This window comes from Diorhabda sublineata, chromosome 1 (assembly GCF_026230105.1).
Source record: "Diorhabda sublineata isolate icDioSubl1.1 chromosome 1, icDioSubl1.1, whole genome shotgun sequence".
Classification (NCBI taxonomy): Eukaryota; Metazoa; Arthropoda; class Insecta; order Coleoptera; family Chrysomelidae; genus Diorhabda; species Diorhabda sublineata.
The window spans coordinates 36,613,468-36,628,013 of NC_079474.1; the positions used below are offsets into that span (position 1 = coordinate 36,613,468).

Here is a 14,546-nt window from a genome sequence, read left to right on the forward strand (position 1 = left end):
TGCAAGAGCTGCTGCTAGAATATTTAACGAATTACATGACGGAAGACATGCAACTCATAAGTATGTAATTCAATTGATGGAGAAATTTACCACAACAGGGTCTGTTTGCAATAAAGTGCATAAGCGAGAGGGACTCGTAAATAACGAAGCAATCCAAGTGGCAATTTTAGGGCAAGTCAGCTTAGAGGCTCAACAACCCCAATCGTTGTCAACAATAAGTAGAGCGATCGGTGTTTCATCTTCTACAGTTTTCCGAGTTCTACATAAATTCAAGTACCACCCATACAAAGTTAAGTTGGTGCACGAGTTGAATGAAGATGATTTTGATCGTCGTCTAGAGTTTTGCGAATCAATGACGCAAATTATCAATAACAATCCACAATTGTTAAACAATATTTGCTTTTCTGATGAATGCTCATGGTCATTAAATGGCTTAGTAAGTAGGCATAATTGTAGATATTGGGCTGAAAGTGATCCACATATTATGCGTGAATTCCATACACAACATCCCCAAAAGTTAAACGTTTGGTGTGGTATCCTAGGTGACCACATTGTCGGACCTTTCTTCATCAACGGAAATTTAAATGGTGAATCATATCTTGAGTTACTCAGGGAAGGGGTTGACCCACGTATTACAACAATAATATGATGATAACCTTTCCGAAGATTTACTGGTATTTCAACAAGACGGAGCTCCCCCACACTATGCTATGCCTGTCCGACAATTTTTAAACGAAACATTTCCCGCTCGTTGGATAGCTAGAAGGGGGCAGATGATGGAGTGGCCACCTAGGTCACCGGATTTAACACCCCTAGACTTCTTTTTATGGGGGTATTTAAAAACAAAAGTTTATGCTACCCAACCAGAATCTCTGGATGATTTACGAGAGAGGATAGAAAATGAATGTCGACAATTAAATCCAGCCGTATTAAGCAATGTCAGAGAGGCATTTCAAAATAGATTATACCATTGTATGGAAGTGAATGGTACTCATTTTGAACACTTATTGTAACTTCATAATAAATAGCACAGTTAAAAAGATTAAAGAGTTTGAACTGTTGTACAACCCATTTTAGTACAGGCAAATAAGGTGAAAGTAAATAATAAGTAAAATTTGTGCTCTTAAAAGAAAAATTGTTTATCTCATAAACTAACCACTTTAACCTACAAGTATTATACATTTTTGAAATCAGCTCAAAGAGGAGTATCCAAATTTTACATAAAAAATATGAAAACTAATTTAAAAAAATAAAGGGGATGCTGCTAGGGGTGTGGGGGTGGCTTTTCCAGTAAGTTTAAATAAGCCATAATGCTTGCCCCTTCCAACATAAATTGACGTGTTTTTGGATTTTTTCTAAATACCAGTATTACAAAAGTTATTAAAGGTGAATACTTTTATCTGAAAAGCACTGTATATATATATATATATATATATATATATATATATATATATATATATATAATATTTGCAATATAGGGTGAGTCATGAGGAACTTACATAATTCTACCATTTGTAGAATCGCTTAAGAAGGATATCATGAGGCTACTAAAAAGTGTCTCTTTATTTATTTGTGAAATTGACTATAAATTTCAATTTTCTATGGTGTTAACACAGCTCATTTAATTTTTAAAATATCATTATGCAGTACACTGCTAGAAAACTTCGCCTAGTATCAGCTAGAACATAAAAATTCCAGGACCGGCTTTGAAAAAATAAAAATGAAAACGACATATGCGACAAGGTTGTCGCATTTTTAGTAAATTTTTTGTGAATATGAAATCTTTCCAAAAATAGAAGAGCCATAAGACTTATCACATAATAAGGTATTAATTTAGACAAATTTTATAAATTTCGAGTATTTTAACTGTAATGATAAATTGTATCGAATTACAGTAACGACCAAACAACAAAAAATAGTTACTGATACCAATAACGAGCAACAATTTTAGAACATTAACTAAAATTATATAGTTAAGACACACAAAGAAGAGCTGATAAATACAATAATTATAAGAAAATAATAAAAATTTTTGATGCCTTATCGAATTATGGATATTCTGGGGATCGTTCCTAATAGTATTACAAAAAAAATATAATTCTATCAATTAATAATTATCTGTTATTATTATTCTCTGTGTAAACTTTTTGCTTCAATGGTCCCCAAATATAGTAATCAATGGGAGTTAGGTGTTTTCTCACTGCCAGTAAAAAGTAGGGGGACTCTCCATCATGCAGAAAATACATCTCTCGGATAACAACGTGCGCGTTGCCAAGAAAATATATATACAAAAATATTTTGTAGAATGTCAAAATACACCTGTCCTCTTTAAACGACCATAAAAAAGCGAGGATCTACTCATTGGTCATTTATGACACCAATCCACACGTCAACTGAAACCTTAAATGGGAACGACATTCTCGAATAGCATGAGGATTTTCTTCTGTCCTCACATAGAAATTGTTTATCCCATCTCTTGTAAACTGGGCTTCATCTGTAAATAACGTCCTGTACAACGTTGGTCGACGATTGTTAATCCGTCTACAAATTTGCACTTTATAAGGGTATAGCTGATTTTTTAAGAGAGTCTAATTACTTTTGATTGAGTAATATTAAGTTTTTGACGTGTTACTAATGTCATCTACATATCGTTCTATTCTTCCACGGGGAAAGTGCCATTTTCGCGCATATAATTAAAAACTGACCCAAATGTTGGATGACTCGGAATTCCACTGTCAGAAAATCTATCTCGCAGATGCACACAAAAAATATGTGTTCTTATTCACATAAATACATGAAAAATTCTGTTGGAAGTACTTATTTCTGTTAAAATACTCGTAACTCATAAAATTTGTCTAAATGAATACCTTATTATGTGCTACATTATTTTTGGAGAGATTTGATCATTCACTTTGTCGCATATGTCGTTTCCATTGGTTAGGTCAAACTACATAAATATAGTTTGAAAATTACTTATTGAATTTTTAAAAAATATTCAATACGAATCCCTAAATTGATTTTTCCAAATTGGTTCCTGGAATTTCTAAGCTCAGCTAATACCAATCGAATCCTTGATAGTAGTATACTGCATAATGAAACAATTTGAAAATCAAATGAGCTGTGTTATACTATAGTCACTTTCACAAATTACCCTATAAATTAATGAAGAAGAGGAGTTGACACTTTTTAGTAGCCTCATATTCTCCCTGAGGGTCCCTACATATAGTCAAAATATGTAAACTTCCTCATGACTCACCCTAATAAAAAAAAAATTTATAATACAGTTTGTTTCCATTCTCAAAATGTTGCCATTGGCTCAAAACATGAAGGTTCCATTATGTACGTTTTATAAAAATATTAAAAATTACAAATCCCTATGAAAGCAAAATTAAATGCCCTTGGGTTACTATAAACAATTTTTGGTCTGTTACAAGGAAGAAACAAGTTAATGTAAAAGTATATGCTCCTGTAGCATTTAAATTTTGTTTTAAAAATTAGTTCACAATGGAACGTTTATTGATAATGTGGGTGGAAGTAGATATATAAAAAATGTAGAAGGTAGTAGGGCAATTGGAGATATAGGATAGCGGTGTAATCAATTCTGTTTTGCATTAACATTTAACAATGAGAATTCTGCAGTCATATAAGACAAAATAAAAAACTTATTTTATACTCTTACTATTCAGATCAATAAAAAGAGTGAAGAGAAGTTATTTTATTGTAGAATTCCAAGTTGGTGGTAGTATTAGCCTCTGCACCTAATTCTGATCAAAATCCAGAGAAAATGTGGTCTGCAAATGCTAAAATTGTTCAAGAAATAGTTACAAATGTCGGCAAATATGCAAACAAGGTATGTATGATTAATTAATAGCTATTTAATAATACGGAAACAAATTTTCCCCTTTTATAGGCATTTTTGGCAATTGGTACAAATCCAATCAACAGTTTAGTACCTATGGCTTGCGAAATATTAAAAAAACACGGTTGCTATAATCCTAACACTATTTTTGGTATCACCACTTTAGATACTGTCAGAGCGAATACATTTGCTGCCCGGGCTCTTGGTCTTGAGCCTGAATGCGTACTAGTACCGGTGATAGGAGGTCATACAGAGGAAACCGTAGTACCAGTTTTATCGAATACTAAACCTACACCAGAGTACACCCCCGTAAATATTCAACGATTTTGGCATAATCCTATTAAATAATTATCTATACATTGTACTTTATTTACAAGTGTAACTCGTATTTTAGGAAGAAATAGAAAATATCACAATGCATGTAAAGAAAGCAAACGATCATCTGATGAAAATGAAACCGGGCGAAAATGGCGCATTGGCTAGCGCATTTGCATGTGCTAGATTCATTATTTCTTTAGTAAAAGCAATGAAAGGTTATCCAGATATTATCGAGTGTGCTTATGTTGCTTCTAAAATTCACCCTGATGCAAAATATTTGTCAACCCCCCTTCTGTTAGGGACTGGTTTGTATAAAAGAATTTTATTAAAAATAACTATTTTAATAGGTCAAATTTACTAATGAATAATACTAAGTAACTTCATACCCCATGCTATGTCGCTCTTGGAAACTACCTCAACAGCTTTCTTACTAATACACAGTCTCTTACCATAGATGTACAGGTGCTTAACTTGACTCAGCTATTTTTGCATTCCGCATCTTTATTAGCCTGTCTCTTCTTCTCTTTCCTGTTACTTACATTCCTCATATCAACTTTACTATCTCAATGTCGTGAAAACATCCCCATTTTTGTTGTGATTTTTTTATTTTATTATTCCTCCCATACTCGTTCCTTCACAGGTGTTTCATTTTGTTGTTCAGAACCCAAGATTTCCACCCTTAGTTCAGCATTGGTAATAATATCTATATTTACGAAGAGTTAAATTGCAGGCATTGAAACATTTATAAATTTAAAACTAATCAATAATAACTTACCAAAATTGATAAAGATTTGCCATCACTGAACTAACAGAAATATTGAATGATCATATAAACAGAGATTTATCAGCATCATTGTTTATACTGTTGTAGAAACCATGGAATAAATGGAATATTTAGTTCGTTATATATGTTTGTATGTATATATAGATTTGGGGTCTCGTATACACTGAGACCCAAAGGACCTATTGTGTCCCCCTTTCTTGCTACGATACTGGAAAACTCGGTGTTTACAACTGATCCATCAATCCCACTCCTTTTAAAAAGTCTAGAATGTGGGATGGCTTTAATTGACTTAGATCTTCGTCTTCTATTTCAAACGCTCCCAGGTGTAGTGCTCTGGAGTTCCTTAGTGTTTCACACTTGGAGAGAATGGTTATAGTGTCCCAGAAGAGTCTTCCTGTCTTAGCCCCTGTAGGTTGTCCCAATAATTAGCTTATCAGCTATTTCGTTTTCCTTCGCTCTGGTGTGTCCCAGAATCCATTGCAGGGTGATTTTATTCTTTTTGCCTAGCTCGTTTAATTTTTTTTAGCAATCCGAAACTAGTTTGAATTTTATGTTATTGGAGATTAGAGATCTAATGGCTGCTTGACTATCGGACAAGTTGATCATCTCCTGTTTGCAATAGTTCCTCTCTAGATTAAACTGAACACATTTTTTGATGGCATAGATTTCTGCTTGAAAAAAGCTTGGTGTGGTGCCAAGGCTTTCAGAGTGTTTGGTTCTGGGCCCGTACACTCCTATTCCAGTTCTGTCTGCTGTTTTTGATCCGTCCGTATACCATTTAATGGCATTTCTGTTCATTTCTTGTATGGTGTTTTGATCCCATTTGCTTTTACAGTTTATTTTTGAGGTGAAGTTTTTCTCAAAACTAAACTTTTTCGATGCAACGTCCTGAGACATGTCCCAGGGTTGGTCATTATTTAGGAACGGCTTTTCTTTGATGCTTCCGTCTCTGAACATCTAAGTGATGTCTTCTCTGTCGCGCTTTCCAGTACTATGTAGAGAGGTGGAAGATTTAGGATCACTTCTAGCGCAGCTGTTTGGCAAGATTTCATGGCCTTAGTTGCACATAAGCAGGCCAGTCTTTCTACCTTTGAGAGATTGTTCTCGTGGTATTCAGAATAGTTCTAGTACCCCATACCACTGCCCCATATGTGATGATTGGTCTCACAATTGCTATGTACACTTTGTTTTGTATAATTTTTTTCTTATTATCTACCAATTTTATTATCAATGAACTATATATATTTTTTTCAAATCATTAACCTATTGATTTATTTCAGGTGGTATATCGAAAAACCTCGGTGTACCCAACCTAACGGAATTTGAATCTTGTAATTTGGATAATGCAATTATGCACTTGAAAAACGACATTAAACAAGGAGAATCGTTTGTCGGGGTTAACGATAACATCGAATGTGACCCTTGCAATATACAAGTACCTAGATGTCCCAGAAATTGGTGTGAATACAAGAAAGGTCAAAAAAATATGTAATATATAAAAAAAGTTTTTTCATTCTGGTCCAGTAAATAAATTAAAAATTTTCATCTGCAATTGATATGCTTCAATTGAAACAATGATGAGGACAAGGAAGTATTCGATTGATCGAAACTACTACTATGTGTGAAGTTTTTGTTGTTAGAATGCAACAAAAGAGTTATTTATTCAACTAATTAAGAAAATAATTATATTTCACCCGATTTGCGTCCTTATAAAACTGTAAATTTCACCCGTGGGCTGAAATATGTCAGCAAGTGTGTACAAACTAAGTAAAGTGACTTACGTTTGACGGAAATGGGTGTTGAATTTGTTATGTACAGATAACTGTTACCATACTCTCACGCACATATGCTGTAAGTATTTTTTCATACATGTATCGTGTGACATAAGGTTCGTAGGAGAAATAGCGAATAAAACTTGAAAGTAACTTCTCGCATTTGGGTGTTTTTCATTCAACTATTATGTCGTTCACAACATTACCACCCATGAAAAATTTGTCACTTTTTTCTGTTTATGTAATATCTGTCTGTTTACTTTATAACAAGATCTGTTATTTTTCTTCATCTGAGGGTCTATGTCATAAACTTATCGATTTTGTCTGTGAGTCTTATAGTTTTCATTCGCTGCTGTATCTTAATTGTTCTTGATAGATCAATGAGATGCATTGTGTGTCTTCAATTTCACTTCCTTATCTGATTGAACAATGACTTCATTGTTTTACACTTGTAGTTATTATTACACAATAAATCAGGTTTCCTATGGAATGTCAAATTTCAAACAATATGTATTTACTGAAAATTGTAAAGAGTTTCTTTATTATTCAATGTGTAATTGATATTTTTATTGTAGGTACGTAAATGGAAATTTTTAATGATATAAAATTAGAAGTTCATATCATTTGTTAATATTATTTCGCTATTATTTATTTGAAGCCATAGAAAAAGTATAGTGTATAACTCGTATGAAATACTAATTTCCCACTTGTATGATGTACAAATTTCATATTCGTGGGTAATGACTATCATTTCTTTCTTATTAAACAATATACTGTTATGTACAATGCAGGGAAATGAATTATTAAAATAATATTATTTCTCAATATACACTTGATGACATTCCATGGCAATGTATGTTTAATGTTTTATTTCATACTGTTTACTCATATTTAATTCAATTTGAGCAAAAAAATTTTTTATTTTTTATGAGTAAACCGCGGTAAGTAATATCTGATACCTAACCCGAATGTTTAGCGTTAGTGTTTATGTGGGCAACATATTATAATTTGCTTCAGCAGACAAAATTACTTCTTGTTAGTTGGACTATTCCAGTCTGGTAAAGTTACTTTACCAAACTGGTCATGAATCATTTTCTAAAGTGAAACTGATATGGAATAAATTACTTTTTTATCCTTCCTAAATTGTTAACAATGCATTTTGAAACTGTTTTGAGGGACAAAAATACTAAAATGGTTATAGAACAGAAGAAAACTTTAAGAAACCAGAAAACAACTAATGACAGCAGCAGAAGAGATAGGCCTACACTTTAATAATGACAAAACAAAGTTTATGGAATCGAACTAAGAATTGCCAAAAGTAACAGCTGTGCCTTAGAAGAATATTAACATCGAAAGATTTGTTCAGATCTACAAAAGTTTGAATTTATAAGACAATTTTGAAACGCACACTGATATATGCCTGTGTAACCTGGATAATGACTAATAAAACTAAAGAGAAATTGGTAATCTGGGAGAGAAAAATACTAAGAAGAATTTTGTGAGGAAAGCGGACAGAGTTAGGATGAGAGAGAGGATCAAACCATGAAAGTCACAGTATTTTGAAATATTTTTTTTTATTTTAAATTAATCAAAATAAAGGTGTAGTATGGGAAATTATTCAATGATTTGTTATTTGAAGTTTTAGATAATTTATGAATAAAAAATTGAAAAAAATGATGTAGCTGAAATCATTTATTTTAGAATTTTTCTTTAAAAAGAAAATTTTAATGTATTATTAATTTAAAAATATTTATTTGATATATAACAAAACATTTTTAGGGAGAATCACTATCTTGTAAATGTTACTTACATCCCTATCAGGGAACTCTTAGGGCCCAATTGTAAAAAACATTATTTATCATATTACATACTATATTCGAATAAAAAGAAGTTGTCATGATGTAGTAACATTAACTCCTTTTTCATTATGTATTAAATAAAAGCGATTTATTTTATATTAAGGATTAATAAAAAATGGTGAGAGGTAAAAATAAACAACACTTAATAAATAAATATGTATATTATCAAACAGTACCTACAGTAACATATATACATGTGAATTTAATTTAAAATACATAACTTTGTAAGTTAATGGCACATCCATTTTCAAAGTGCGAAGGTAGTACTTCCAAAAATAAAAATTAACGACTATATTATACTTTATATACATTAATTGGAGAATATATTCACAGCCTCAAACACAATTCTGACTTCAAAAAACCTTCTGCAAACAATGACACTAAATAACAACTGTACATTTATATGTTGCTATTTCATAGCCGAGTCTGGAGTCTAAGGGCGTAAAACATTTTTCGGAAATGTCATTTATTTCCTATTTAATCTGATGAAGTCTAATTAGTTGTATTGTAAACTTTATTTGGTGAATTTTTAAAATTCGATCTCCAATCAATATTTTTTAAATATATTCATAAATACAAATAGATTTTTCAATGATACTATTAGCAGAAAAAATTCGTTAGGAAACTTGGGAGTTTGCTTTAAAATGTGCAAATACAAAATTCAATATGAATTAATGCTTACTGTTACTACTACCCCAACATTCACAACTACACTGTCTAATGCGTGTTTTTATAGCGAAATTGAACAGTTTACCTTTGAACTCTGTATAATTGTGTGTTGGTGTAGTAGAACAATAAACAGTATCTTCAGTATGAACACCACCAACAGTTCCAGAAATTTTGAAAGCAAAACTCAAAAAATAACTTCAATGACAATAATTGTTAAGATCAATTTGATAAGCAGAAGAGGATTTCGACCAAGCTAAAACCTAGGGCAAATATTTGCAAAACATCCAAGAGAAATGTCATATCTCATAACACATCAAAGCGGTTTAGAGACAGAGAGGTCATAATCAAACATGTAAGACGTTAGATACGCTGCTTCGAAAATTTTAGTTCCAATCATGATCGAAGACGTTTCAATCGACAAAGTGTATATTAAAATTAGAAATGCAAACGTTGATGACCACGATCCTTTAAGATTATTTCGCATACCAAAATAGCCTTAGGTTTTGTGTCTAGTATGAGGCATTGAAAAAAAATCATCCTAGAAAACGTATAGTAGAAAGCCAATCATTTCTAAAGATTTTAGTATTCGTGATCATATCAATTTAATTTACGTTCAAACAGATAACAATAAAGCTAAATGTATATAGAACGCATCACTGCTACAATCGAAATGATCGTGAAACGGACCTATTTGTAATTTGATTTGTTATACAATATAGTTGCGACATTTTCACATTAAATAAATGATATTTATTATTTTTATTCCATTAATTACATGATATTAATTTTAGTTTAATATGGTAAACATCAACTCTAAATGTATGTATGTGAATAATAATTTTATATATATTGAATGGATCCTTACATTGTTTTTGTTTTCGTAGTTTACGACCTTAGATTTTCCAAAAACGTATGATTAATAGTCCGTTAGCTGACTATCTCACATTTGAAAGATTATAAACAATTTTTTCTGTATGCAGCTTGAAATCCATAGTGTAAAACATCTCAAAAATTTCAACTATGTTCTAAATCCTCGTGTAATCTACTAGTGTTTTTTCAAAAGTCTCTATTGTCAACTAAAAAAATTGTCTACGAAATGCTTCCAACAACCAGGAAATTACGCCATTAACACAAACAAATTTTTCATAACAAAAAACATTTGATACACATATATCCAGTTTCCTAAAAATGTCATAAAAATATACATTTTTCATATTTCCATTACTAGTTGGAAATACAAATATATTTATTTAGAGCCACTTTTAGCTTACTTCCAGCACCAAATTTTATTTAGCATTTGAAACATTTTATGCTTCAGAAACAAATCAATTCACGCCAATTGGTTCATTTGCCACTTCCAAAAATAACAATTACAGCAGCTACAATAAAAATTACTCAATACAAAAATTCATCACATGAATAGTTTGGAAAAACATCGACACTTGATTTTTTATGGTAACATCTCAAGTGCAATTACATTCAAGAAAATTATTTAATTTATACATTTAGTAAAGGAGAGTTCAAAAGTCGGTTAATAACTTTATCAGATAAAAAGTGAATAAATGATGACTAAAATGTAGTCACACAAGAATAATATTTAATCAATTTAAGGAATTAAAAATCAAACCTGATGAGCTGCAAGGAAACATACTATCAGATGAAATATCGACGTGTATAAAATAATAGCTATTAATTTTAGAGACAGAAGAAGAATAAACTTTCAAGTAAATATAATAAAGATTTTTAACTAAATAATTTTATTCAAACAAAACAAAATAGTTCTTTCTTGAAAGGGAAATGTGATTGAAGCTGATTCAAGAAATATATAGAAAACTGAGTGTTCATATTTCTAAACTGACTTTTGAATCATCCTGTATTTTAAAAGAATTTTTTCACAATGACGTAGACCTTAAGATTATATTATAGGCTACGAAAATTAACAACTGACATTCAACACATGGTAAATAAGAGTGTTAAAGATGTAAATCTAAATGTAGACGATACTATTTTCATTTTAATATACACATAACACAAAAATACAAAAATAATGATCCTTATGCTGGATCGCTTTTTAAACTACTCTATAAAATTCTCTAATTTTTCAAATTGTAACATATAAAATATTTAGTAGAAAACATCTAGATTTTTCAAAATATATATTTTTTCACTTGTACTAGCAACAGTTTTATAGATATTGCGCTTATCTGATATGACAGTTCCTGCATCATAAATAAAATTATATATATGTACGAATTTGCAATTTAAAAATGTTCAACATCTGACAACAACTTCATTCTTGTTACCAATTTTGATTAACAAAAAGATACCCAATCTCAAAATCCAGAAACAGAATAATTACTAATTGAAAAAATTACAAACAGAACTAATCGTCACATGCTAGGAATGTGTACCTATTCAAAATATCTCTCAAAATTTTATGAAAGTTACATAATTTAAATTTTGGCCACCACTTACTCATAATAAAAAGTAAAATATTGAAGTGAAACTTGATAACAAAATTAGTACCTAAAGGATTGTTTTGCTCAAATCTCTAACACAACATAATTGTAAGAAAAAATATGAACGAACCATTGGAAACACGGAAGACCAAGAAGTGAATGACTGAGGGTTACTACCACTTCAAAGGATTGTTTTCTGATTGTAACTACCATAAATAACCACAAAGTACTTTTTTCATCATGTAAAAGAGATTTCAGTTTCAATTAAAACAATATGTTGAAGCATTTGGAGAAGATTTCCATTAACACAAATTCATAAGGGTGCTCGATTGGCATGAGTTAATGAACATGTAGATGGAGATCTACATACTCGTGTATGGCTGTTGTTCAAGTGCGTATAAAATGAAGAGCAGTGAGTGAATTTCATCCGTTTAGAAGCTACAAAAAATCCACCATCTCCACATATACTTCAAAACAGTCAAGACTAATTCAAGAGAGAAAACAGAACTTTGCCATGATAAGAATAGGCAAAGGAAAGGGGTATGAAATATTCTACACTTCAGATCATGAACTGATATAATATAAATTTTTTAAAAATGGATAGAGCTAGGTAAACTGGTCATAAAAAATACAATCCAGCATATAAAATATGTATAACAAAAATTAAAAATGTATTCTATTGCACATTAACATAAAACTACTAAAAACATTTTTTCTGGAATATAGAAAATTTTTAAAATGCAAAATCGTTGAAATAATACAAACACAACCTAAAATGCTAAAAAACATTCAATAAACAGTATTTTCTGACTGAAAAAATAAAAGAAATAATAAAATAACAATAAATTTTTGTATATGCAGGATCACATTGAACATCACAAAATAAGAAAATAAATGCACGCCCCATAGGACCAGACTAAATTTTCTCGTCTACTGAAAAAAGTTTGATAGATAATTAGTATCTATTAGATATTTTACTGTCAATTTTCTATGTACTGTATAGTTAGCTGTTGTTCTATCAACATATGCAAGTAATTTCTGAACCCCACCAAGATAAAATAAATTGGTACTCATATCATAAATTCAAATTTTTGGTTATTAGGAGATATTTTCAAACATAAAAATGAAATATCCTAAAAATTCACACTAAAATACTTCCTAATGGGCTTTATGTATATTTGAATAATAAGAAAACATAAAGTTGACCCGTGTTTGTTAGAACCTTGTCAAATAGCATCAATATGATTAATCATTATAACATAAAAACTGTGGAGTGAATTATACGAGGTATGTTCGTAACGTAAGATAATGTTCCATTATACTCGGCAAGATGCCATTTTGAGTTCACTGTTGGTTGTGTGGATATCTTAGCATTTGAAATTTGAAGAAAAAAGATAAACTTTAATTGTCGGCTCAAATTTGATATGACATCACGCTGGAATCAGAATATTTTCTTTGTCATTAAGATAAAGTTGGAGTTGCTGGTGGTCGAGAGGATAAAATTAATTTAAAATATGGTAAATGAATGTGCTAAATCACAAAATTATACACATAATTCCTATTTTTATCCAATAATTATAGTTATTTTATGTTGTTGTAGACTCACTTGTAGGATTATAAACAAGAACAGTTTCAATCTGATTAAAAATATTTAGATACGATACGCCCACCCATTTATGTGTTATTTATTTTAGCACGTATTTGTTCCATTCATTCCAAAGAAGGTAGTTCCATATAATGCAAAGTGTCTAAGTTTAAAACAATGCTTATTTACCTATATAAGATTCGCTCAAAGAAATAAATATACCCATAATATATCAGAAACAATATTATTAAATTGAATAAGTTCGCTCTTATTTCATGGAACAGGTAGGCAATCATATACTGATAGATCTTTGCACCAAATACTACATTTCGAATCAAAATAAAACTTTTTGATAGATTTATAGCATACATTATACTTATTACATTTTGATTCCAACGTGACGTCACATTGTGCGAAAGAGAACGCGCTTGTCTGCACATAGGCATACTAGTATATGTGTCTAGTGTCAGGCGGTCAGAAGTTCAACAGCGATGGCGAACTCAAAGAACATGTTAGCTCATGATACAATGAAAAAAAATATACCACACTGTAACAAATACCTGGAAATCCTGAGAACTAAGTAAAAAAATAATGTAAGAGTTGTAGATTTTTGAGCAATCAATTTCATTGCAAAATCTCTACTATTTTTTTTTTAAATAAAACTTACTTTACGAACATCGCTGGTCTATTAAGAGATGCGATTTTGTTACAAATACTTGTTGGAATATAGTATAATGATATGAAGAGTTGAAGTGCTCAGCACATTTATAAGAATTTGTATAGTTTGGAATAAAAAAATGAGTTCAAATTAACGGTAAAGAAATTTTTGAAAAATACTTCTCAAATTATATTAAAAACGAATGATAACCATACTTTGTTGCAATATATTATGTGACAAAATATGCTCACTTTCTGGTCCTGACATGATTTAAACAATTCTTTTTTATTTTTCCAAAATCCAATTTTTTCTTAAACAATACTCTCTTTTTCTGGTTGTAAATTATTATACTCATTCATAACGCCTTTTCTTAAAGAACTATTACTAGATTTTATTCCATTGCCATTGAAAAGTCCCATTAGCCAACTTTTAACGTTCTTTGATATTGATTTCTTACTATGTACATCAGAAAGTTGACCACATGACGTTGAAACTGCCTCAAGTGAACGCCATCTGTAAATAGAACTTAATAGTTGAATATGGTTTTATGGTAGAATAAGTGTTGCTCTAGATAAAGTTACTT

General features: G+C 30.6%; 2 protein-coding genes across 3 annotated transcripts in view; one reads left to right on the forward strand and one right to left on the reverse strand.

Annotated features, from left to right (window-relative positions):
* The window catches only part of LOC130442826 (uncharacterized), a 32,670-nt gene extending 24,328 nt beyond the window's left edge, over positions 1-8,342 (forward strand). The window contains exons 10-13 of the mRNA XM_056777228.1: positions 3,725-3,850; positions 3,911-4,168; positions 4,254-4,482; positions 6,242-8,342. Of these exons, the coding sequence (XP_056633206.1) occupies positions 3,725-3,850; positions 3,911-4,168; positions 4,254-4,482; positions 6,242-6,453 (825 nt within the window). The 3' untranslated portion in view covers positions 6,454-8,342. The remainder of the gene's footprint in view (positions 1-3,724; positions 3,851-3,910; positions 4,169-4,253; positions 4,483-6,241) is intronic.
* A 397-nt stretch (positions 8,343-8,739) lies between these two features.
* Positions 8,740-14,546, reverse strand: part of LOC130452884 (receptor-type guanylate cyclase Gyc76C-like) — a 126,326-nt gene continuing 120,519 nt past the window's right edge. For both annotated transcript variants that reach the window (XM_056792385.1, XM_056792394.1), the window contains exon 24: positions 8,740-14,476. In XM_056792385.1, coding sequence (XP_056648363.1) covers positions 14,275-14,476 — 202 coding nt within the window. In that variant the 3' untranslated portion in view covers positions 8,740-14,274. The remainder of the gene's footprint in view (positions 14,477-14,546) is intronic.